At 45.6% G+C, this 14,107-nt stretch overlaps 1 protein-coding gene across 1 annotated transcript in view; it reads right to left on the bottom strand.

Annotated features, from left to right (window-relative positions):
* Nucleotides 1-12,167, bottom strand: part of TMEM206 (transmembrane protein 206) — a 39,872-nt gene extending 27,705 nt beyond the window's left edge. Inside the window, exons 1-2 of the mRNA XM_006834022.1 lie at nucleotides 12,132-12,167; nucleotides 7,444-7,534 (exon numbers count right to left, since the gene is read on the bottom strand). Of these exons, the coding sequence (XP_006834085.1) occupies nucleotides 7,444-7,534; nucleotides 12,132-12,167 (127 nt within the window). The remainder of the gene's footprint in view (nucleotides 1-7,443; nucleotides 7,535-12,131) is intronic.
* Nucleotides 12,168-14,107: the final 1,940 nt, after the last annotated feature.

The raw sequence follows: 14,107 nt of genomic DNA, 5'->3' as shown, positions 1-14,107 counted from the left end.
CCAGAGAGGGAGAGGGGCTGTGTGCTGACAACCGGTGTGGGTGGGGAGGAGGGTGGGGGGGCAGGCTTATACCTTTTGGTTGGTTGATGATGAATGGAGGGGATTGTATCCATGGCAATGAAATGATATACAATAGGATGAATGTAAAACTAATGTCCTCCCATGTAAACTATCACATAATTCACAATAAAATAGATTTTAAAAATCTTTAGACATACAAAGAATGAAAACAGTATGACCCATATTCAAGAAGGGAAATAAAAGGCAGTCTGAAACCACCTATTCCGAGATGAACCAGATGGTGCAATAGCAGACAGGAACTGAAAAGCATGTAAAGTACTTTAAGGAAAACTTATGTATAAGGAATGCACAGAGTTGAATATCAGCAGGAAATAAAACTATAGAAAGAACCAAACAAATTCTAGAGCTGAAAAGAAAAACAATGGGAAAATTCACTCAACAGATGAAAGAACCAGTTAACTTAAATGTCAATGAACAGAAATCAATCAAATCTGAAGAAAATACTGAGGGGAAAAAAGAGCCTAGAAACCTGTGGAGCAACATCAAGTGATTGAACACCAGGCCCTAGGAGCCCCTGAAAGAGGAAATGAATCACAAAAAATATTTGAAAATGTCACTGGGGGTGGGGGATGGAGAAGGTGGTAGTCTTTATTCAGAGAAGAGGAAATGGGCAGACAGTGTGGGACTAACATATTTATTTGACTTTTATTGATAAGGTCTTTTTTGTTGTTGTTGTTATATACAATTTACGTTCCATAAAAATTCACCCTCTTAAAGCAATACTAAGTGGTTTTTAGTTTAGCCACTAAGTTATACAACCATCATCACCACTGTCTAATTCCAAGACAATTCCATCACCCCAGAAAAAAGCGCTGTACCCTCTGCTCCCCTGTTCCTGGCAACCACCACTCTATTTTCTGTCGCTGGATTTGAGGGACTCATACATGGACCTTTTTGAGTCTGGCTTCTTTTCCGTAGCATGTTTTTACTGTTCATTCACATTGCATCATGTATCTGTACTTCATTTCTTTTTATTGTCTAATGATACTCCATCCTACCACTCGTCAGTCAGTGTACTTTGGTGGTTTTCATGTTGCTCTGATTCCGGAAACTATGCCACCGGTATTTTTAATACCAGCAGGATCACCCACAGTGGACAGATGTTAGCTGACCTTCCAGATGAAGACAGACTAGAAAGGAGACATGAACTACTTCCAAATATTTTACTCATTGAAAACTTTATGAATAGGAGTGGAACGCTGTCAGCACCAGAATAGTGAATACTGAAATATGATGAAGAGCACCAGAGAATTGTCAGATATAGTGCCAAAAGACAAGCCCCTCATGTTAGAAGGCACTCAAAATGTGACTCAAAATAGACTCAATGTAGAGTCGACGGTGATGACACAAATGAAGTAAAGCCCTCAGACCCTTCATTTGGGACATAACTCAAAATGAAGAGAAACAGCTGTAAACATCCATTAATAATCGGAAAAACATCCATTTAATAATCAGAACATGGAATATATGAAGTATGTTGTTGTTGTTGTTAAGTGCCGTCGAGTCGGTTTCGACCCATAGCGACCCTGAATAGGGTTTCCGAGGCTGTAATCTTTACGGGAGCAGATCGCCTCATCTTTCTCCCGCGGAGCAGTTGGTAGTTTCGAACTGCTGACCTTCCAGTTCGCAGCCCGATTCGTAACCACTATGCTACCAGAAGTATGAATGTAGGAAAATTGGAAATGGTCAAAAATGAAATGGAATGCATAAACATAGATACCGTAAGTTTTAGTGAGCAGAAATGGACTGGCATTGGCCATTCTGAATCTGACAAGCACATGGTTTCTATGCCAGGAATGACAAATTGAAGAGGAATAGCGTTGCATTCATCAGCAAAAAGAGCTTATCAAGATCTTTCTGGAAGTACAACTCTGTCAGTGATAAGATAATATCCATATACCTACAAGGGAGACCAGTTAATATCACTATTGTTCAACTTTATGCACCAACCACTAAAGCCAGTGATAAATAGAATTCTACCAATTTCTTCAATCTGAAATAGATCAAAAATGCAATCAAGATATACTGAAAATTACTGGTGATTGGAATGCAAAGGTTGGAAACAAAGAGGAAGGATGAGCAGTTGTAAAATACGGCATTAGTGATAGAAATGATACTGCAGGATCGCATGATAGAATTCTGCCAGACCAATGACTCACTCATTGCAAATACTTTTTATAAACAACATAAAAGACAACTATACACATGGACCTCACCAGATGGAATATACAGAAATCAAATTGACTACATTTCTACGAGATGGTTAAAAAAGTCACAAAACAAGGCCAGGGTGGAACAGACCATCAATTGCTCATATGCAAGTTCAGGCTGAAGCTGAAGAAAAAGAAAACAAGTCCACAAAAGTAAAAATATGACCTTGAATATATCCCACCTGAATTTAGAGATCATCTAAAGAACAGATTTGACGCATCATACACTAAAGACTGAAAATCAGAAGAGTTGTGGGATGATTATCAAGAACATCATACAGGAAGAAAGCAAAAGGTCATTAAGAACAAGAAAGAAGGAAAATACCTAAGTGGATGTCAGAAGAAACTCTGAAATTTGGGCATGTAAGAGCTCTGGTAGCATAATGGTTACGAGTTGGGCTGCTAACCTCAAGGTCAGCAGTTCGAAACTACCAGCTGCTAGGCGGGAGAAAGAAGAAAGTTTTCTGCTCCCATAAAGATTTATAGCCTCAAAAACCCTATGCAGGGTCCCTATGAGTTGGAACCAATTCCAAGGCACACCACCACCACCAAGAGTCCTGGTGTGGCGCTGTGGGTTAATGCATTAGACTGCAAAGGTCATTTGAACAGCAAGGTCGGCAGTTTAAACTCACCAGTCACTCCTAGGAAACCCTTTGCAGGGTCACTATGGGTCAGAACCGACTCGACAGCACTTAACAACAACAAGCCCGTCTTGGTACTTCTAGTTCCAGGCCCTCTATTCAGTAACTCCAGTAGCACCATTGCCTCTGGTCCCCAATGTGAACAAAGGGTCATCCAGTGTGGGTCTTTATGGCCCTCCCCTGTTCATTCTACACTCTATTCCTGGCTTTTCCCAGGCTCCCCCCAGTCCTCACCCTTCAGGACCTCTTCCACATTCGCATCTCCAGCCCTCACCTGTCTACTGGTAATCCTATGTCTCTCAGGGCCTTCTGCCTGAAGATGCCCCACATCAACTGAAGCTCAATGTCTTTCTTCCAAGCCTCTTGTCCTTCCAGACTCTATTCCTTGAAATTATCATTCTTCCATTCATCTGGCTCGAACTTCAGATTTGTCTTTGATTTTTCCTTCTGCCACTCTCCCATATCAAAGCACCCTATCATACTAGCCTTTGATGTGGCTCAGCTATCAATGGCCACAAAGGTCTTCCTAAATCCCTATTTCATGCCTCTTATTCCCCAGTTTCAATCCCTTTAAATACTTCCTGGTACTCAAAGCCCTCCACAGTCTGACCCAGTCTATCTTCCTAACCTCACTTCTCTCCACTTTCCTCCCTAATCCTCTGTTCCAATCATACTGTGCTGTTTCCTGAATGTCCTTTTTCTATTCCACCTCTACACAGTTAACTCATGCTATCTCTCCTCCTTGGCCAGCCCCTTCTTTTCCACCTAAGTGTTCCTTCCTTCAGATTGACCCACTTCCTCCCACAAGTCAGCCCTCCTTCATTCATTCCTGAGGCACCTGTCTCTACCATTTCTTTGGCACTTATTCATTCATTCCACAGATAGGCACTGAACACCTACAATGGGCCAGGTGCTCACTAGAATTACAATGAAAAGTGGGGGGAATAACGTCTTTGGAGGGAACAAAGTCTCTGGAGCAGGGCGGAGGCACGAGAGCATTTAATCAAAGGAATGAGAGCAATTAATAACACTCAATAAAATGCACTCTCAACTAAGTGAAGTGCAATACAGAGAAGTAGTGAGTGTCAGGAGACCTGCTTAGGGAGTGCATGGAAGGCTCTGGAGGAGGGATTAAGTTGTCTCCTTGGTTAACATTTCTCTCTCTACATGGCCCTAGTTCCTTGGACTCAGCCAGACCTTACACATGCTTTTGTGGTTACAGCATCTGGTTACAGCATCTGGCATAACAGGTGGAGTCCAAGAGTGACTCTGGTGGAGGGAGGGGAGAATTTGAAGTCACGAAGAATAAAGTTGAAAAATCCTGGAAGACAGCCCTGGGTTCCAATTCTGACCCTGCCACTCATTAGCGCTGAGTGTGTTACTTAACCTCTCTGTGCCTCAGGGTCCTCCCTCATCTGTAAACTAGAGCTACCAATTCTCCCACAGAGAGGAGCTGAAAAGAAGTATGTGATAAAGTATATACAAAAAAAATCCTACCAGGCCTAGGACATGAAAACACTCTCATCATTACTGTTATTTTTGTCATTGTTAGAAGGTTAGAGGCAGGAAATGCCTCTAACCAACCAACTACCAACTACCAACTTTGGGTCAAGTCTCAGCTGAGACTAGCCAAATGAACTTCTAAGAACTGGACCTTCTAAGGCCTAGAAAGGAGAGGAACCCAGCAGTGGTCACCCAAAAGCAGAGAAAGCTCTTGCCTGTGAATGGAATATCCTTAAGTATGTTCTGCCTGGGGCCTGGCATCATGCTCTGACCTCAGGATTTCAGGTGTTAGGAATCTCACTGGAGCAAGAGAGGATGCTGCCATCAAGTCACCATGGCAAATTCCAAATCTGCCTGGCCATTTACTATCAAAGGAAACACAAAAAGAAGCCTCATCTTTCCAAATCTGACCTTTCCTCTTCTCCTTGATGCCTCCATTACATCTTTATCTACTGTCTTCTGATTGGAGGACAGAGAGCCCTGTGGGGCTTTCAAACTGCTTTTCCTGGAGCCTTAGGGCTTCTTGGGCAGTGCCTGTCAGTGCAGGGGGCAATCATGCCCCACTACCTTTACACACAGGCTTTTAAAAACAGGATGCTTACGTTTTGTTTCCTTTTTGAAAACCACTGGTGTAGTAAAAGGGGGTTTAGACCAAGCTTAGTTTAGTCTCTCTCAGTTTATGAGTTATGTAATGTCCCAAACTTTCCTTACCCTCCCTGAGCCTCAGGTCCCCATGAGTAAAAATGAGGATAATCCTCACAGGATCGTTCTGAGAATGCAATGGGGCAAAGGTAGGATAGTGCCTCAGGCAAAGGAGGCAATCAGTAAACATTAACTTCCCTTCCAGCCTCTTTCCTTTAATAAAGTGTTTTCTAAGGCTGAGGCAGAATTACAGAATTGCCTAGCAAGTTTCCCTCCCCCAGCAAGTACAGGAGTCAAAGGAGCAAAAACTAATCTCCCCCAAAATTCAGGCTGGGGCTCCATTCACTCATGCATTCGTTCAACAAATATTTATTGTATGGTTAGACTAAAGTGCTAAGCAAAACGGACTGATGTCTGCTCTCACGAAGCTTATATTCTAGTAGGAAAGACAGCTATTCATCAGTCACATAACAAATATACATTTCCACCAGTGACAGCTGCAAAGGAGATAGAACACGCAACAAGTGACAGAGCAGGGGAGGGCAGGGAGGGATCCATCTAGAAGGTCACAGAGACTAAGGGGAAATTCCAGAGCTCAGAGTTGAAGAATGATTAGGCATTAACTAGGTGTTGGAGGGAAGAGAATGCTAGGCAGCAGAATAAAACAAAAATGCCCCATGGGAGGGATTGAGGCTCAGAATCAAAGGTCAGCACTGCTGAAGAGTGGAGAAAAAGGGGAGGAAGGGAAAAGAAGAACTCAACAAGGACCCCAAAGTTCAACTGGATGAGTGGTGGTGCCATTCCTGGGTACAGTGGACACTGGACGAGAACTGTTCATTCCCTAGTGCTACTGTTACACAAAATGCCACAAATTTGTCTTTAACAAACAGAAATATACTGTCTCACAGTTTTGGAGGGTGGAATCGCTATCCGAACATAAGCCCTAGGGGAGAATCCTTCCCATCTGTAGCCCTGGGCGTTCCTTGGCCTGTAGCTGGTTCCTCACAGGGTCTTTCCCCTGGTGTGTGTGTCTGTTCTGCTCTTTTTATCCCACCACTCACAAGGGATGAGGTTCACAAGGGATGAGGTTCAGCACAATGAGGTGAAGAAAGCAGCTCCACCTTTTGTTCCGAGTCTCTGAAAGCAGAACCGCCTCAAGGCGGAGATTGAGGCTGGCTCTAAATGACATCAGTCAGAGGCTAGCGGCTCACCTGAGCTCCATACGGAGTAAACCTCAGAGCGACAATGTCAGTGATCCTGGCCACTACAGGCTTTAGGAGATGGGGACTCAGTGGGGCTTCTGGAGTGGAGAGAGAGAACATTTTGCTCAGATCTAGTCTCTGAGTTAGAGACAAGAGAAAGATGGAGCTGGCTGGTCTGAAGAGGAAAAGATCATGTGGATTTATGAGCTTGTAGCCAATGGCCACTGCCTAAGCCATAGGCAGAAAAAGAATGCTGCTTGGAGTGGCTGGTGACAAGGGTGAAGAAGTTGGAAGGTGAAGACTACACCCATTTCTCGGCTGCAACTGGATTCCTGCTGCTCCTTACCACATAGTTTGCAATGAAGACAGAATTTGCCCACCGTGCCCCCTTCTATGCTCAGTTACCACAAGAACCCACTAACCCCAAAAGAACACCATTATTTCCAAAGAGGTCACACGTACAGACACATTAGGATTGACACAGTTCAATCCACAAAACCTGGGAGTAGGAGATCATGAGGTTGAGTTTGGACACGTGTATTTAGAGTACCTTGAAGACAGCCATACAAGCTGAGCTGTCAGCTAGGCAGCAGAGTACAGATGGGTTATCTAGGTTTGAAGTGGATTGAGTGACTCATTGGGCCTCAGTGACACTGCCCACGAAGAGTGAGAAGGGAGGCAGGATAAAGACTTAACACTCAAGAGCTGAATGAGACTGCAAAGGAGTGAGAGTCTAGGAATGACCTTAAGTGTAGAATATAGGGAGCTGAGAGGATCCAGGAGGAGGAAGTAGTCAACAGTGCCAAACGTTGCTCAGCGGCTCCATGAAACACAACTGACCGTCTCAAAAGACCCTGCTCTAGGAAGGAAGAAGGTCAGAGCAGAGGCCCAAAGTCCTTGCTAGGGCATCTGACAACCTCACCCAAAGGGCTACACCCAAACTGGGGTACAGAAAAGCAGACATCAGCCCGGAAGGATTCTCTGTCTCAAGGCTGGTTAAATATGTATAACTTTAAAACTAGGGCAACACCTGAGATCTGACACCAGGGGGTTCCTCCTCTCCTACAAGTAACCAGCTGTCGAGAGGTCTGGCTTAGGCCTCAGGCTGCGACACAAGCACAGAATCACCCTCCAGCACTCCACCCTGGCACAGAGCCCACTTACCAGGTAAGGCACCCTGGACTTTGGCCGTCCCCCTTTCCTGTTCGTCTGCCTGCTCAGAGTTCTCAACCACCTGGTCCAACTCCTCACTCAGCTGAAAAAAGAAACAAAAAGAGAGACATGCAAGTCAGCTACCTCAGCCTTGCTTTTCTAGAGGAGAGCAGGAAAGCAGAAGCTTCTTATCGCTTAATTGCTGCAAGCTGTAGGGTCTGTGCCCAAAAACGTCAACTCCCTTCAACTAGACGCAGCTAGAGCCTATAAAGATGGAGCCAGGCGTCAAATCCAAGTTGGTCTAGCTCCAAAGTCCATGGTCTGAGCCACTTTCCAAAAGAGGAGGAATGCCACTTAAAGGTCTGCTAGGAGAGCAGAGGGCACAATGATGCCAGTGCCTGAGCTCTCCAAGACGCTGGCTAAAGTCTACTGACTCAGGCTGCAAAGAGCAGAACCCAGGGGAGAGGGCAGTCCATTCCAGGGGCAGGTGCTAATTATAAGCAGCCTGGCACCAGGCAAATTCAATCCCACTTCTTCAGTTTTCTGTCAAATGGAGAAAGAAGGTCACTAAGAAGGGCAGAATGGGGCTACATTGATATCAAACAAGTCTGCATAGGGCTTTGTTACTGTTGTTAAGTGCAGTACAGTTGGTTCCAACTCATAGTGACCCTGTATAGGGTTTCCAACGAGCGGCTGGTGGGTTTCAGTTAGCAGTCTAGTGATTATTCTATAGGACCACACCAGGACTCCTGGAGTGATCAAGTCCAGAGATTAGAGGAGGAGCTATCACTGAATTGACAGAGGATCGTTGTTGTTACGTGCCTCATAGCAACCTTGTTTAGAATTTCCGAGAAGCGGCTGTTGAGTTTGAACTGCCATCTCTGCGATTCAAACTGATCTTGCTGTCCAGTGCTTATCCTACAGCTCACGTTGTTAATGCTTGTGTTCTCAAGGCATTTTCATTTAAAATCACCTCCGAGGGGGGCAGCCAAGTTAATTGGCCTAACGCAGGTGTTAGTGCTTCTGTTCTGCCTCCTAGTCTGTTACATAGTACCTGGTGTCATAAAAGCCTCAAAGCAACCATCCAAGGCACAACAAAGGAGAGTCAAAATCAGGAGGAAATAAAATGTGTGGCTAACTGCCTCCATGAACAACTGCTCCCTTTGTCAAGAGACCAGAATTAAGTATTTTGATCAAAGATTGCATACAAGAACCCTGATCAAAAGGGGGAAAATGTTAATTGCCATTTGAAATTCTCAGACTCCAGGCTTTCTAGAAACCATGGAGGATAGATGAATCCCTGAAACTATTCCTCTGAGATAATATTTAAACCTTAAATCAAAAACATACCCATAAGTCTTAAAACCAAACAACAGTTTAACTTGTCAAGAACGTCTGCCTTGAACATTATGCTCTTTTAAGAAATACTCTTATCTAGCATCAAATTGACAACAGCAGCTAGAGAAAGATTAGATAGGAACCTTAGGATGCAGTGATTTTATGTTAGTGGGAGAAGAACAACTGAGAAGAGAAGAGTAAGAATGGTTGTACAAAAGGAGGGGAGAGATTGATTTTGCAGCCCAGGAGCAGAGGTCCCTGGGACCATCAAGTGAGAAGAGCAGAAAGCAGGACCCTACCCAGAGAGGCAAGAGATGTCAGGGATGGAGACAGAGATGATAACATGGACAGATGGAGCGGCTGGGGACTCTGGACTCAGGGAGGGAAAGAGGCTGTGTGCTGATGGCTGGGGGGTGGGCCTGTGGGGTGTACCCTTTGGTTATTTGATGATGCTTGAGGGGATTGTAATCATTGCAATGAAACAAAATATGATAGAATGAATGTAAAACTGATATTCTTCCATGCAAACCTCACAATAAAAACTTATTTTTTAAAATATGGTTGTACAACTCAAAGAATGTAGTAAATGTCATTGAATTATCTATGTGGAAATGTAGAAACTGTTGTTGAATTGGTGTATGTTTTGCTGTGTGTATTATCAACAACAAAATAAAATTTAAAAAAAATTAATTCACCTCCATAAGATGTGGGCTAAAATAAAGTTCTTATGAAACTAGGAGAAACTAGGAGTATTTCTATCTCCTTTTCCCTTTCCATGCCTCCATTCCTGCCCCTTAAAATCAGATAGAACCCCCAGGAGCCTAGTGGGAAGCTTGAGAAGGCACCATGAGATACAGGCCTCTAGAGGGAGATGGATAAAGAGACACAGAGCTGGTCAAAGGGAAAGGAGATTAGTGGAAGCCCATACCACTAGTGTGTCAGGAGGCTAGGGCTGGGAATGCCCAAGCTTCTCTGATCCAAGGCTCACCCAGATTCAGCCTGACCCAGGTGACAACACCCTCCTCCCTCTCCCAGTTCCCTTCCTGGCAGCCCACAACCACAGGGAGTCCATTGCCTTGCCTGCTCCTGGCCAGTTTAACACAAATTTTCCACATGCACCACTACCCACAGCAAAAAAACAGAACTCAGAGTAACAGCATTCACTGTGACGATGATCTCGGCAAGAACAGTGCAGGCCATTCTTGGGGCAGCCTTCTTTCTCTGAAGAAGGCAAGAGACAGGAAGTTCAGAATGAGTATCTTTAGAAAGCAAGCAGAATGGACCCTTCTCAGACTTCTACCATGGGAGTGTCCTTACAGAGCAACTGACTCTCCCTCTGGTTTTCCCTTGCAAGTAGGATGACCACCGATATTCTAATAACACATTTTAGGAGCAGGCTCCATGTGGATGCATGAGAGACAAAGTCCTGTTAAGTCAGGACCCCGAAGCTTTCTTGAAGCAGAAGCTGCCCACCAAGAGTTATAATGAGCTACCATCCCATAAGGACCAATACCTGCTAAGCACTGAGCTAAACAATTTTCACTACTCATCTAACCCTCTCACAATAATCCTATGAGGAAGAGACTATTGTCTTCATTTTCAGATGAAGAAGAAGTCAAGTGACTTGACAAAACATACAAATGGCAAAACCCTAGTACTTATCCACTGTGTTCTAAGTCCTGAAAACTTTATGAGAAACAGATTTGTCCCATTCTCCGGAATGCTCCCACTGTCTAGAAACCATGGATTCCACAGAACCGGTTAAAATCCATCAGGTTTCCTCTTTGAATAAAGAAAGAAGAGAGGATAAAAGGAAAAACAGAACTCTGCTGCCCCAGTGTCAGATCCCAGTTTCCGGTCCTACACTGAAAAACAGCAAACCTCAGTCAAATCTCATCTGTCTTCAAATTGGCTTTCCAACTTCAACTGTGAGACTCAGTCATATTTATACAATCCACACAGCCCTTGGGTGTGATGAATCATACATACATCAGTTACTACTGATCGTAACTACTGAAATGAAATGGACAGACAAGATGCTAGACTGGTCTGGGAAGTCAGTCTCTACAGTGTGTGGGGGACTTGAGACGGTCCTTGAATATCTGGGGGGTGAGGGGGTTAGCCAACAGACGAAATCCTGGCTGCTACTGCTAACCTGAAGTTCTTCTAGCCCACTCCACTGTTCCAAGGGTGAACAGCCCGGCAATCTGCTTCTGTAAAGACTAAATCCAAGAAACTCCTATAGTTGACTCCATCATAGGTCGGAAACTACTCAACAGCAATGGGTTTAACCAATGGTGTTTAGGAGGCGGTTAAAGAAGACATGGTATGAGCACATGAACAGAGGTGGGAAAGCATAGGGCACCTTTTTATATTATGAGTTTCCAGTGTGGCCAGAACCTGGGTGGGTGAGAAATTGGGGACAGAAATAGGAACGACAACTACAGCCCTGGATAGGGCTTGGAAAGCTTGCTCAGAAGTTGGGACTGTTCTGGTTGGAGCGAGGGCAGCGACATCTATGAAAAGAAGGAATGCTTCAAGATCAAGTCAAGACCTTAAAATGTATCTGGATAGTATATGGGGAGACATAAGACGGGATTAACACAGTACCACACTCCGGTGGTCAGTGCTTAAACAAAGACACAAAATGGAGAAGGGCTGACGACGTGGAACTGCCTGAACTTGGCAAGTGAGGACTAAGCACGGTGGAGAGGCGCAAAAAAGAAGTTTACAAAGATGCCAAAGATTTGGATCTGAGAGGAGGAGGTTAGGAAAGCAATGAAACTAAGACAGCTGGGAGATCAGGAGGAAGAGCTGGTCTGAGGTTAAGACTTGAAAGGAAGCCTGTGGCTCTGGACAGAGACAAAGAACTGGAAAGTGATAGTTAAAGTCGTGGGAGGGGGTGAGACTGGAGACAGAGGAGACACAGCAATGTCGTTGAGTGCACAGTTCCATACTTGCGAGGCCCTCCAAACCAGTTGCAATAACCCTAGTCCCTCACCAGCCACAGGCGCTGTGGGGAGGAGGGCTGATGCTAATGACCGCGCATTTGCTCCGCTCGGAGAAGGTAGCGGGCGCTGCCACTTGTTGCAAACAACACCGGGCTCCTCCTCCGGGCCACCAGGGGTCCGCTCAGCGCCACCGAGCAGCAGGCTGAGCCCGTCGCGGCTTTAATAATTCACCTGCTGGTTCCGGATCGAGGCTCTGGGGGCCCGGCTCCATCCCTCCGTAGAGCAACGGGCAGCATCCCCTCCGAAACCCCGCTTCCTTCCTGTATCGCCGCTCCCCACCCGCCCAGACCCCCGGGGCCACGCTCCGCCACCTCACGGGAAACTTTGCTTCCGTCCCCGACTCACTCGTACCTCCTGGTAGGATGTGGACAGCTCCTGCCTGATCATGGCACTGACCAGAGCAAAGGCACACCTGAGCCCACTCTGGCCTCGGATGAGGAGAAAAAAAGAGCACCACCGCACGAGTGCCAAGACCCGCGGGCTCTGAGAAGAGAACTGGTTCGGAGGTGGGTCCCAAAGACAAGGCGGGGCAGTACTCAGCGCATGCCTCTAGCTCCGGCCACCTATGGCGCCGCAAAAGTGTTGCTGGGAAATGTAGTTCTGGGGCGACGAAGCCAACACATTCCTACCAAGCAGGCTAAATCCTTACGTTAGACTCTTAAGCCCTCTACCTCTTTCGCTGCTTCTCTTTGCTGCGGGGAGGTTGGTGGAAGTGAGGGGTTAGATGTGTGTAAAGTGAACCAGGTCAGATAGGCGGAAGCGTTTGACATATAACTGCTACAGTAAGCTTGGCCTGCTGGTTTGAAACTAACAAATGTTTAGAGAGCACTTTGCATGTTACAAAGCCTTTTCACACACCTTATGCCGTTGAACAGAGTCCTGGTGTAGCGCTGTAGAATAAATCTCTGGATGGCTAATCACAACGTCTGCTTTTCAAACCCAACGCCTTTCTCGGAAACCCTCTAAAAGTCTTTTGAGTCGGAATTGACTCGGAACACACTCAACAGCAATAATGCCCTTGAACCTGCTGGGAATCCTGTAAGGGGAGTGTTTTCCTCCATTTTTATATACCGGGAAAGTAAGGTGCTCTGATGCAGATAGGATGAGGGGTGGTTATCAAACAAAGATGATTTCAAGAATGGCCTACAGAATTCAGGCTCTTTCCAGTATTCCTGGCATAAACATCATGGGAGTCAGAACGTCAGACTACGTTCTTGTCCTGGCTCTGCCGTGGCCTGCAGGTGTTGTACAGGCTTATCTCGTTTTATTGTGTTTCACTTTATTGCACTTTGCTACTGAAGGTTTTTTACAATGGTCAGCAGTTCGACACTACCAGCTGTTCCCAGGGAGAGATATGAGGCTTTCTGCTCCCATAAAGATTTACAGCCTTGGAAACCCTGTACAGGATCGCTATGAGTCGGAACCGACTCCACGGCACATAACCACCACGCTGCATTGAGCAAAACTATTGGCACCACTTTCCCAACATCATGTGCTCATTTCATTTCACATGTTGTTACTTCTCATAATACTGTATTTCAAACTGTTTCATAATGATTCTGCACTTAATAGGATACAGTATAGTGTAAACATAACTTTTATATGCAGGGGGGAGAAGATCATGTGACTCACCGTGTTGTGATACTAGCTTTTTATTTCAGTGGTCTTGACCAGAACCACAGTATCTCGGAGATATGCCGATACTGCTGTGAGCCTCCACCCTTGACTTCACAATGTAGCTACTAAACCCCATCCTGTTGTAGAGTTAAAAAGAGATGACACAGGAAAATGCAGGGCTCTCCTAAAGACACTCTTCACAGCAGAAGCCTCCTGCCCAGAATGTGGTGGGACATTGGGTGTTGGTCAGGTGATAGGTGATAGAGTGGACCTGAGGACCTCATTTTCCACTCCCCCTTCAGGACGAACTGTTGTGTGTGGCCACTCTGGGCTGCCTAGTGCAGTAGATAGAGGCTGCTTATGCCTTACTGATTGGATCGCTGCTCTGTGTGAATGCTGCAACCCTGCAACCCCCTCCAGTCAGTGCACTCAGGGCCTCTTCCCTCCTCAGTGGCATACATAGCAGCTCCCAACCACATCAAAGCATCCTGGACCTCCTGCAACTTCAGCAGGCCCTGCCCCAGGCCCTCTGTTTTTGCATCTATTAAAACCCTATATATAAATTGTTGTTGTTGTAAGTGCTGTCAAAATCAGTTTGACTCATAGCGACCCTGTTTAGGATTTCTAGGGAACAGCTGGTGGGTTTGAACTGTTGACGTTTTGGTTCGCAGTCCAGTGCTGATCCTACAGCGCCATACCAGGAGTCCGCC

The sequence above is a fragment of the Chrysochloris asiatica genome, unplaced genomic scaffold, assembly GCF_000296735.1.
Source record: "Chrysochloris asiatica unplaced genomic scaffold, ChrAsi1.0 scaffold00009, whole genome shotgun sequence".
In the NCBI taxonomy this organism is placed as follows: domain Eukaryota; kingdom Metazoa; phylum Chordata; class Mammalia; order Afrosoricida; family Chrysochloridae; genus Chrysochloris; species Chrysochloris asiatica.
The sequence above is the reverse complement of the archived record's forward strand: the minus strand, read 5'-3'. Positions and strand labels throughout refer to the sequence as shown.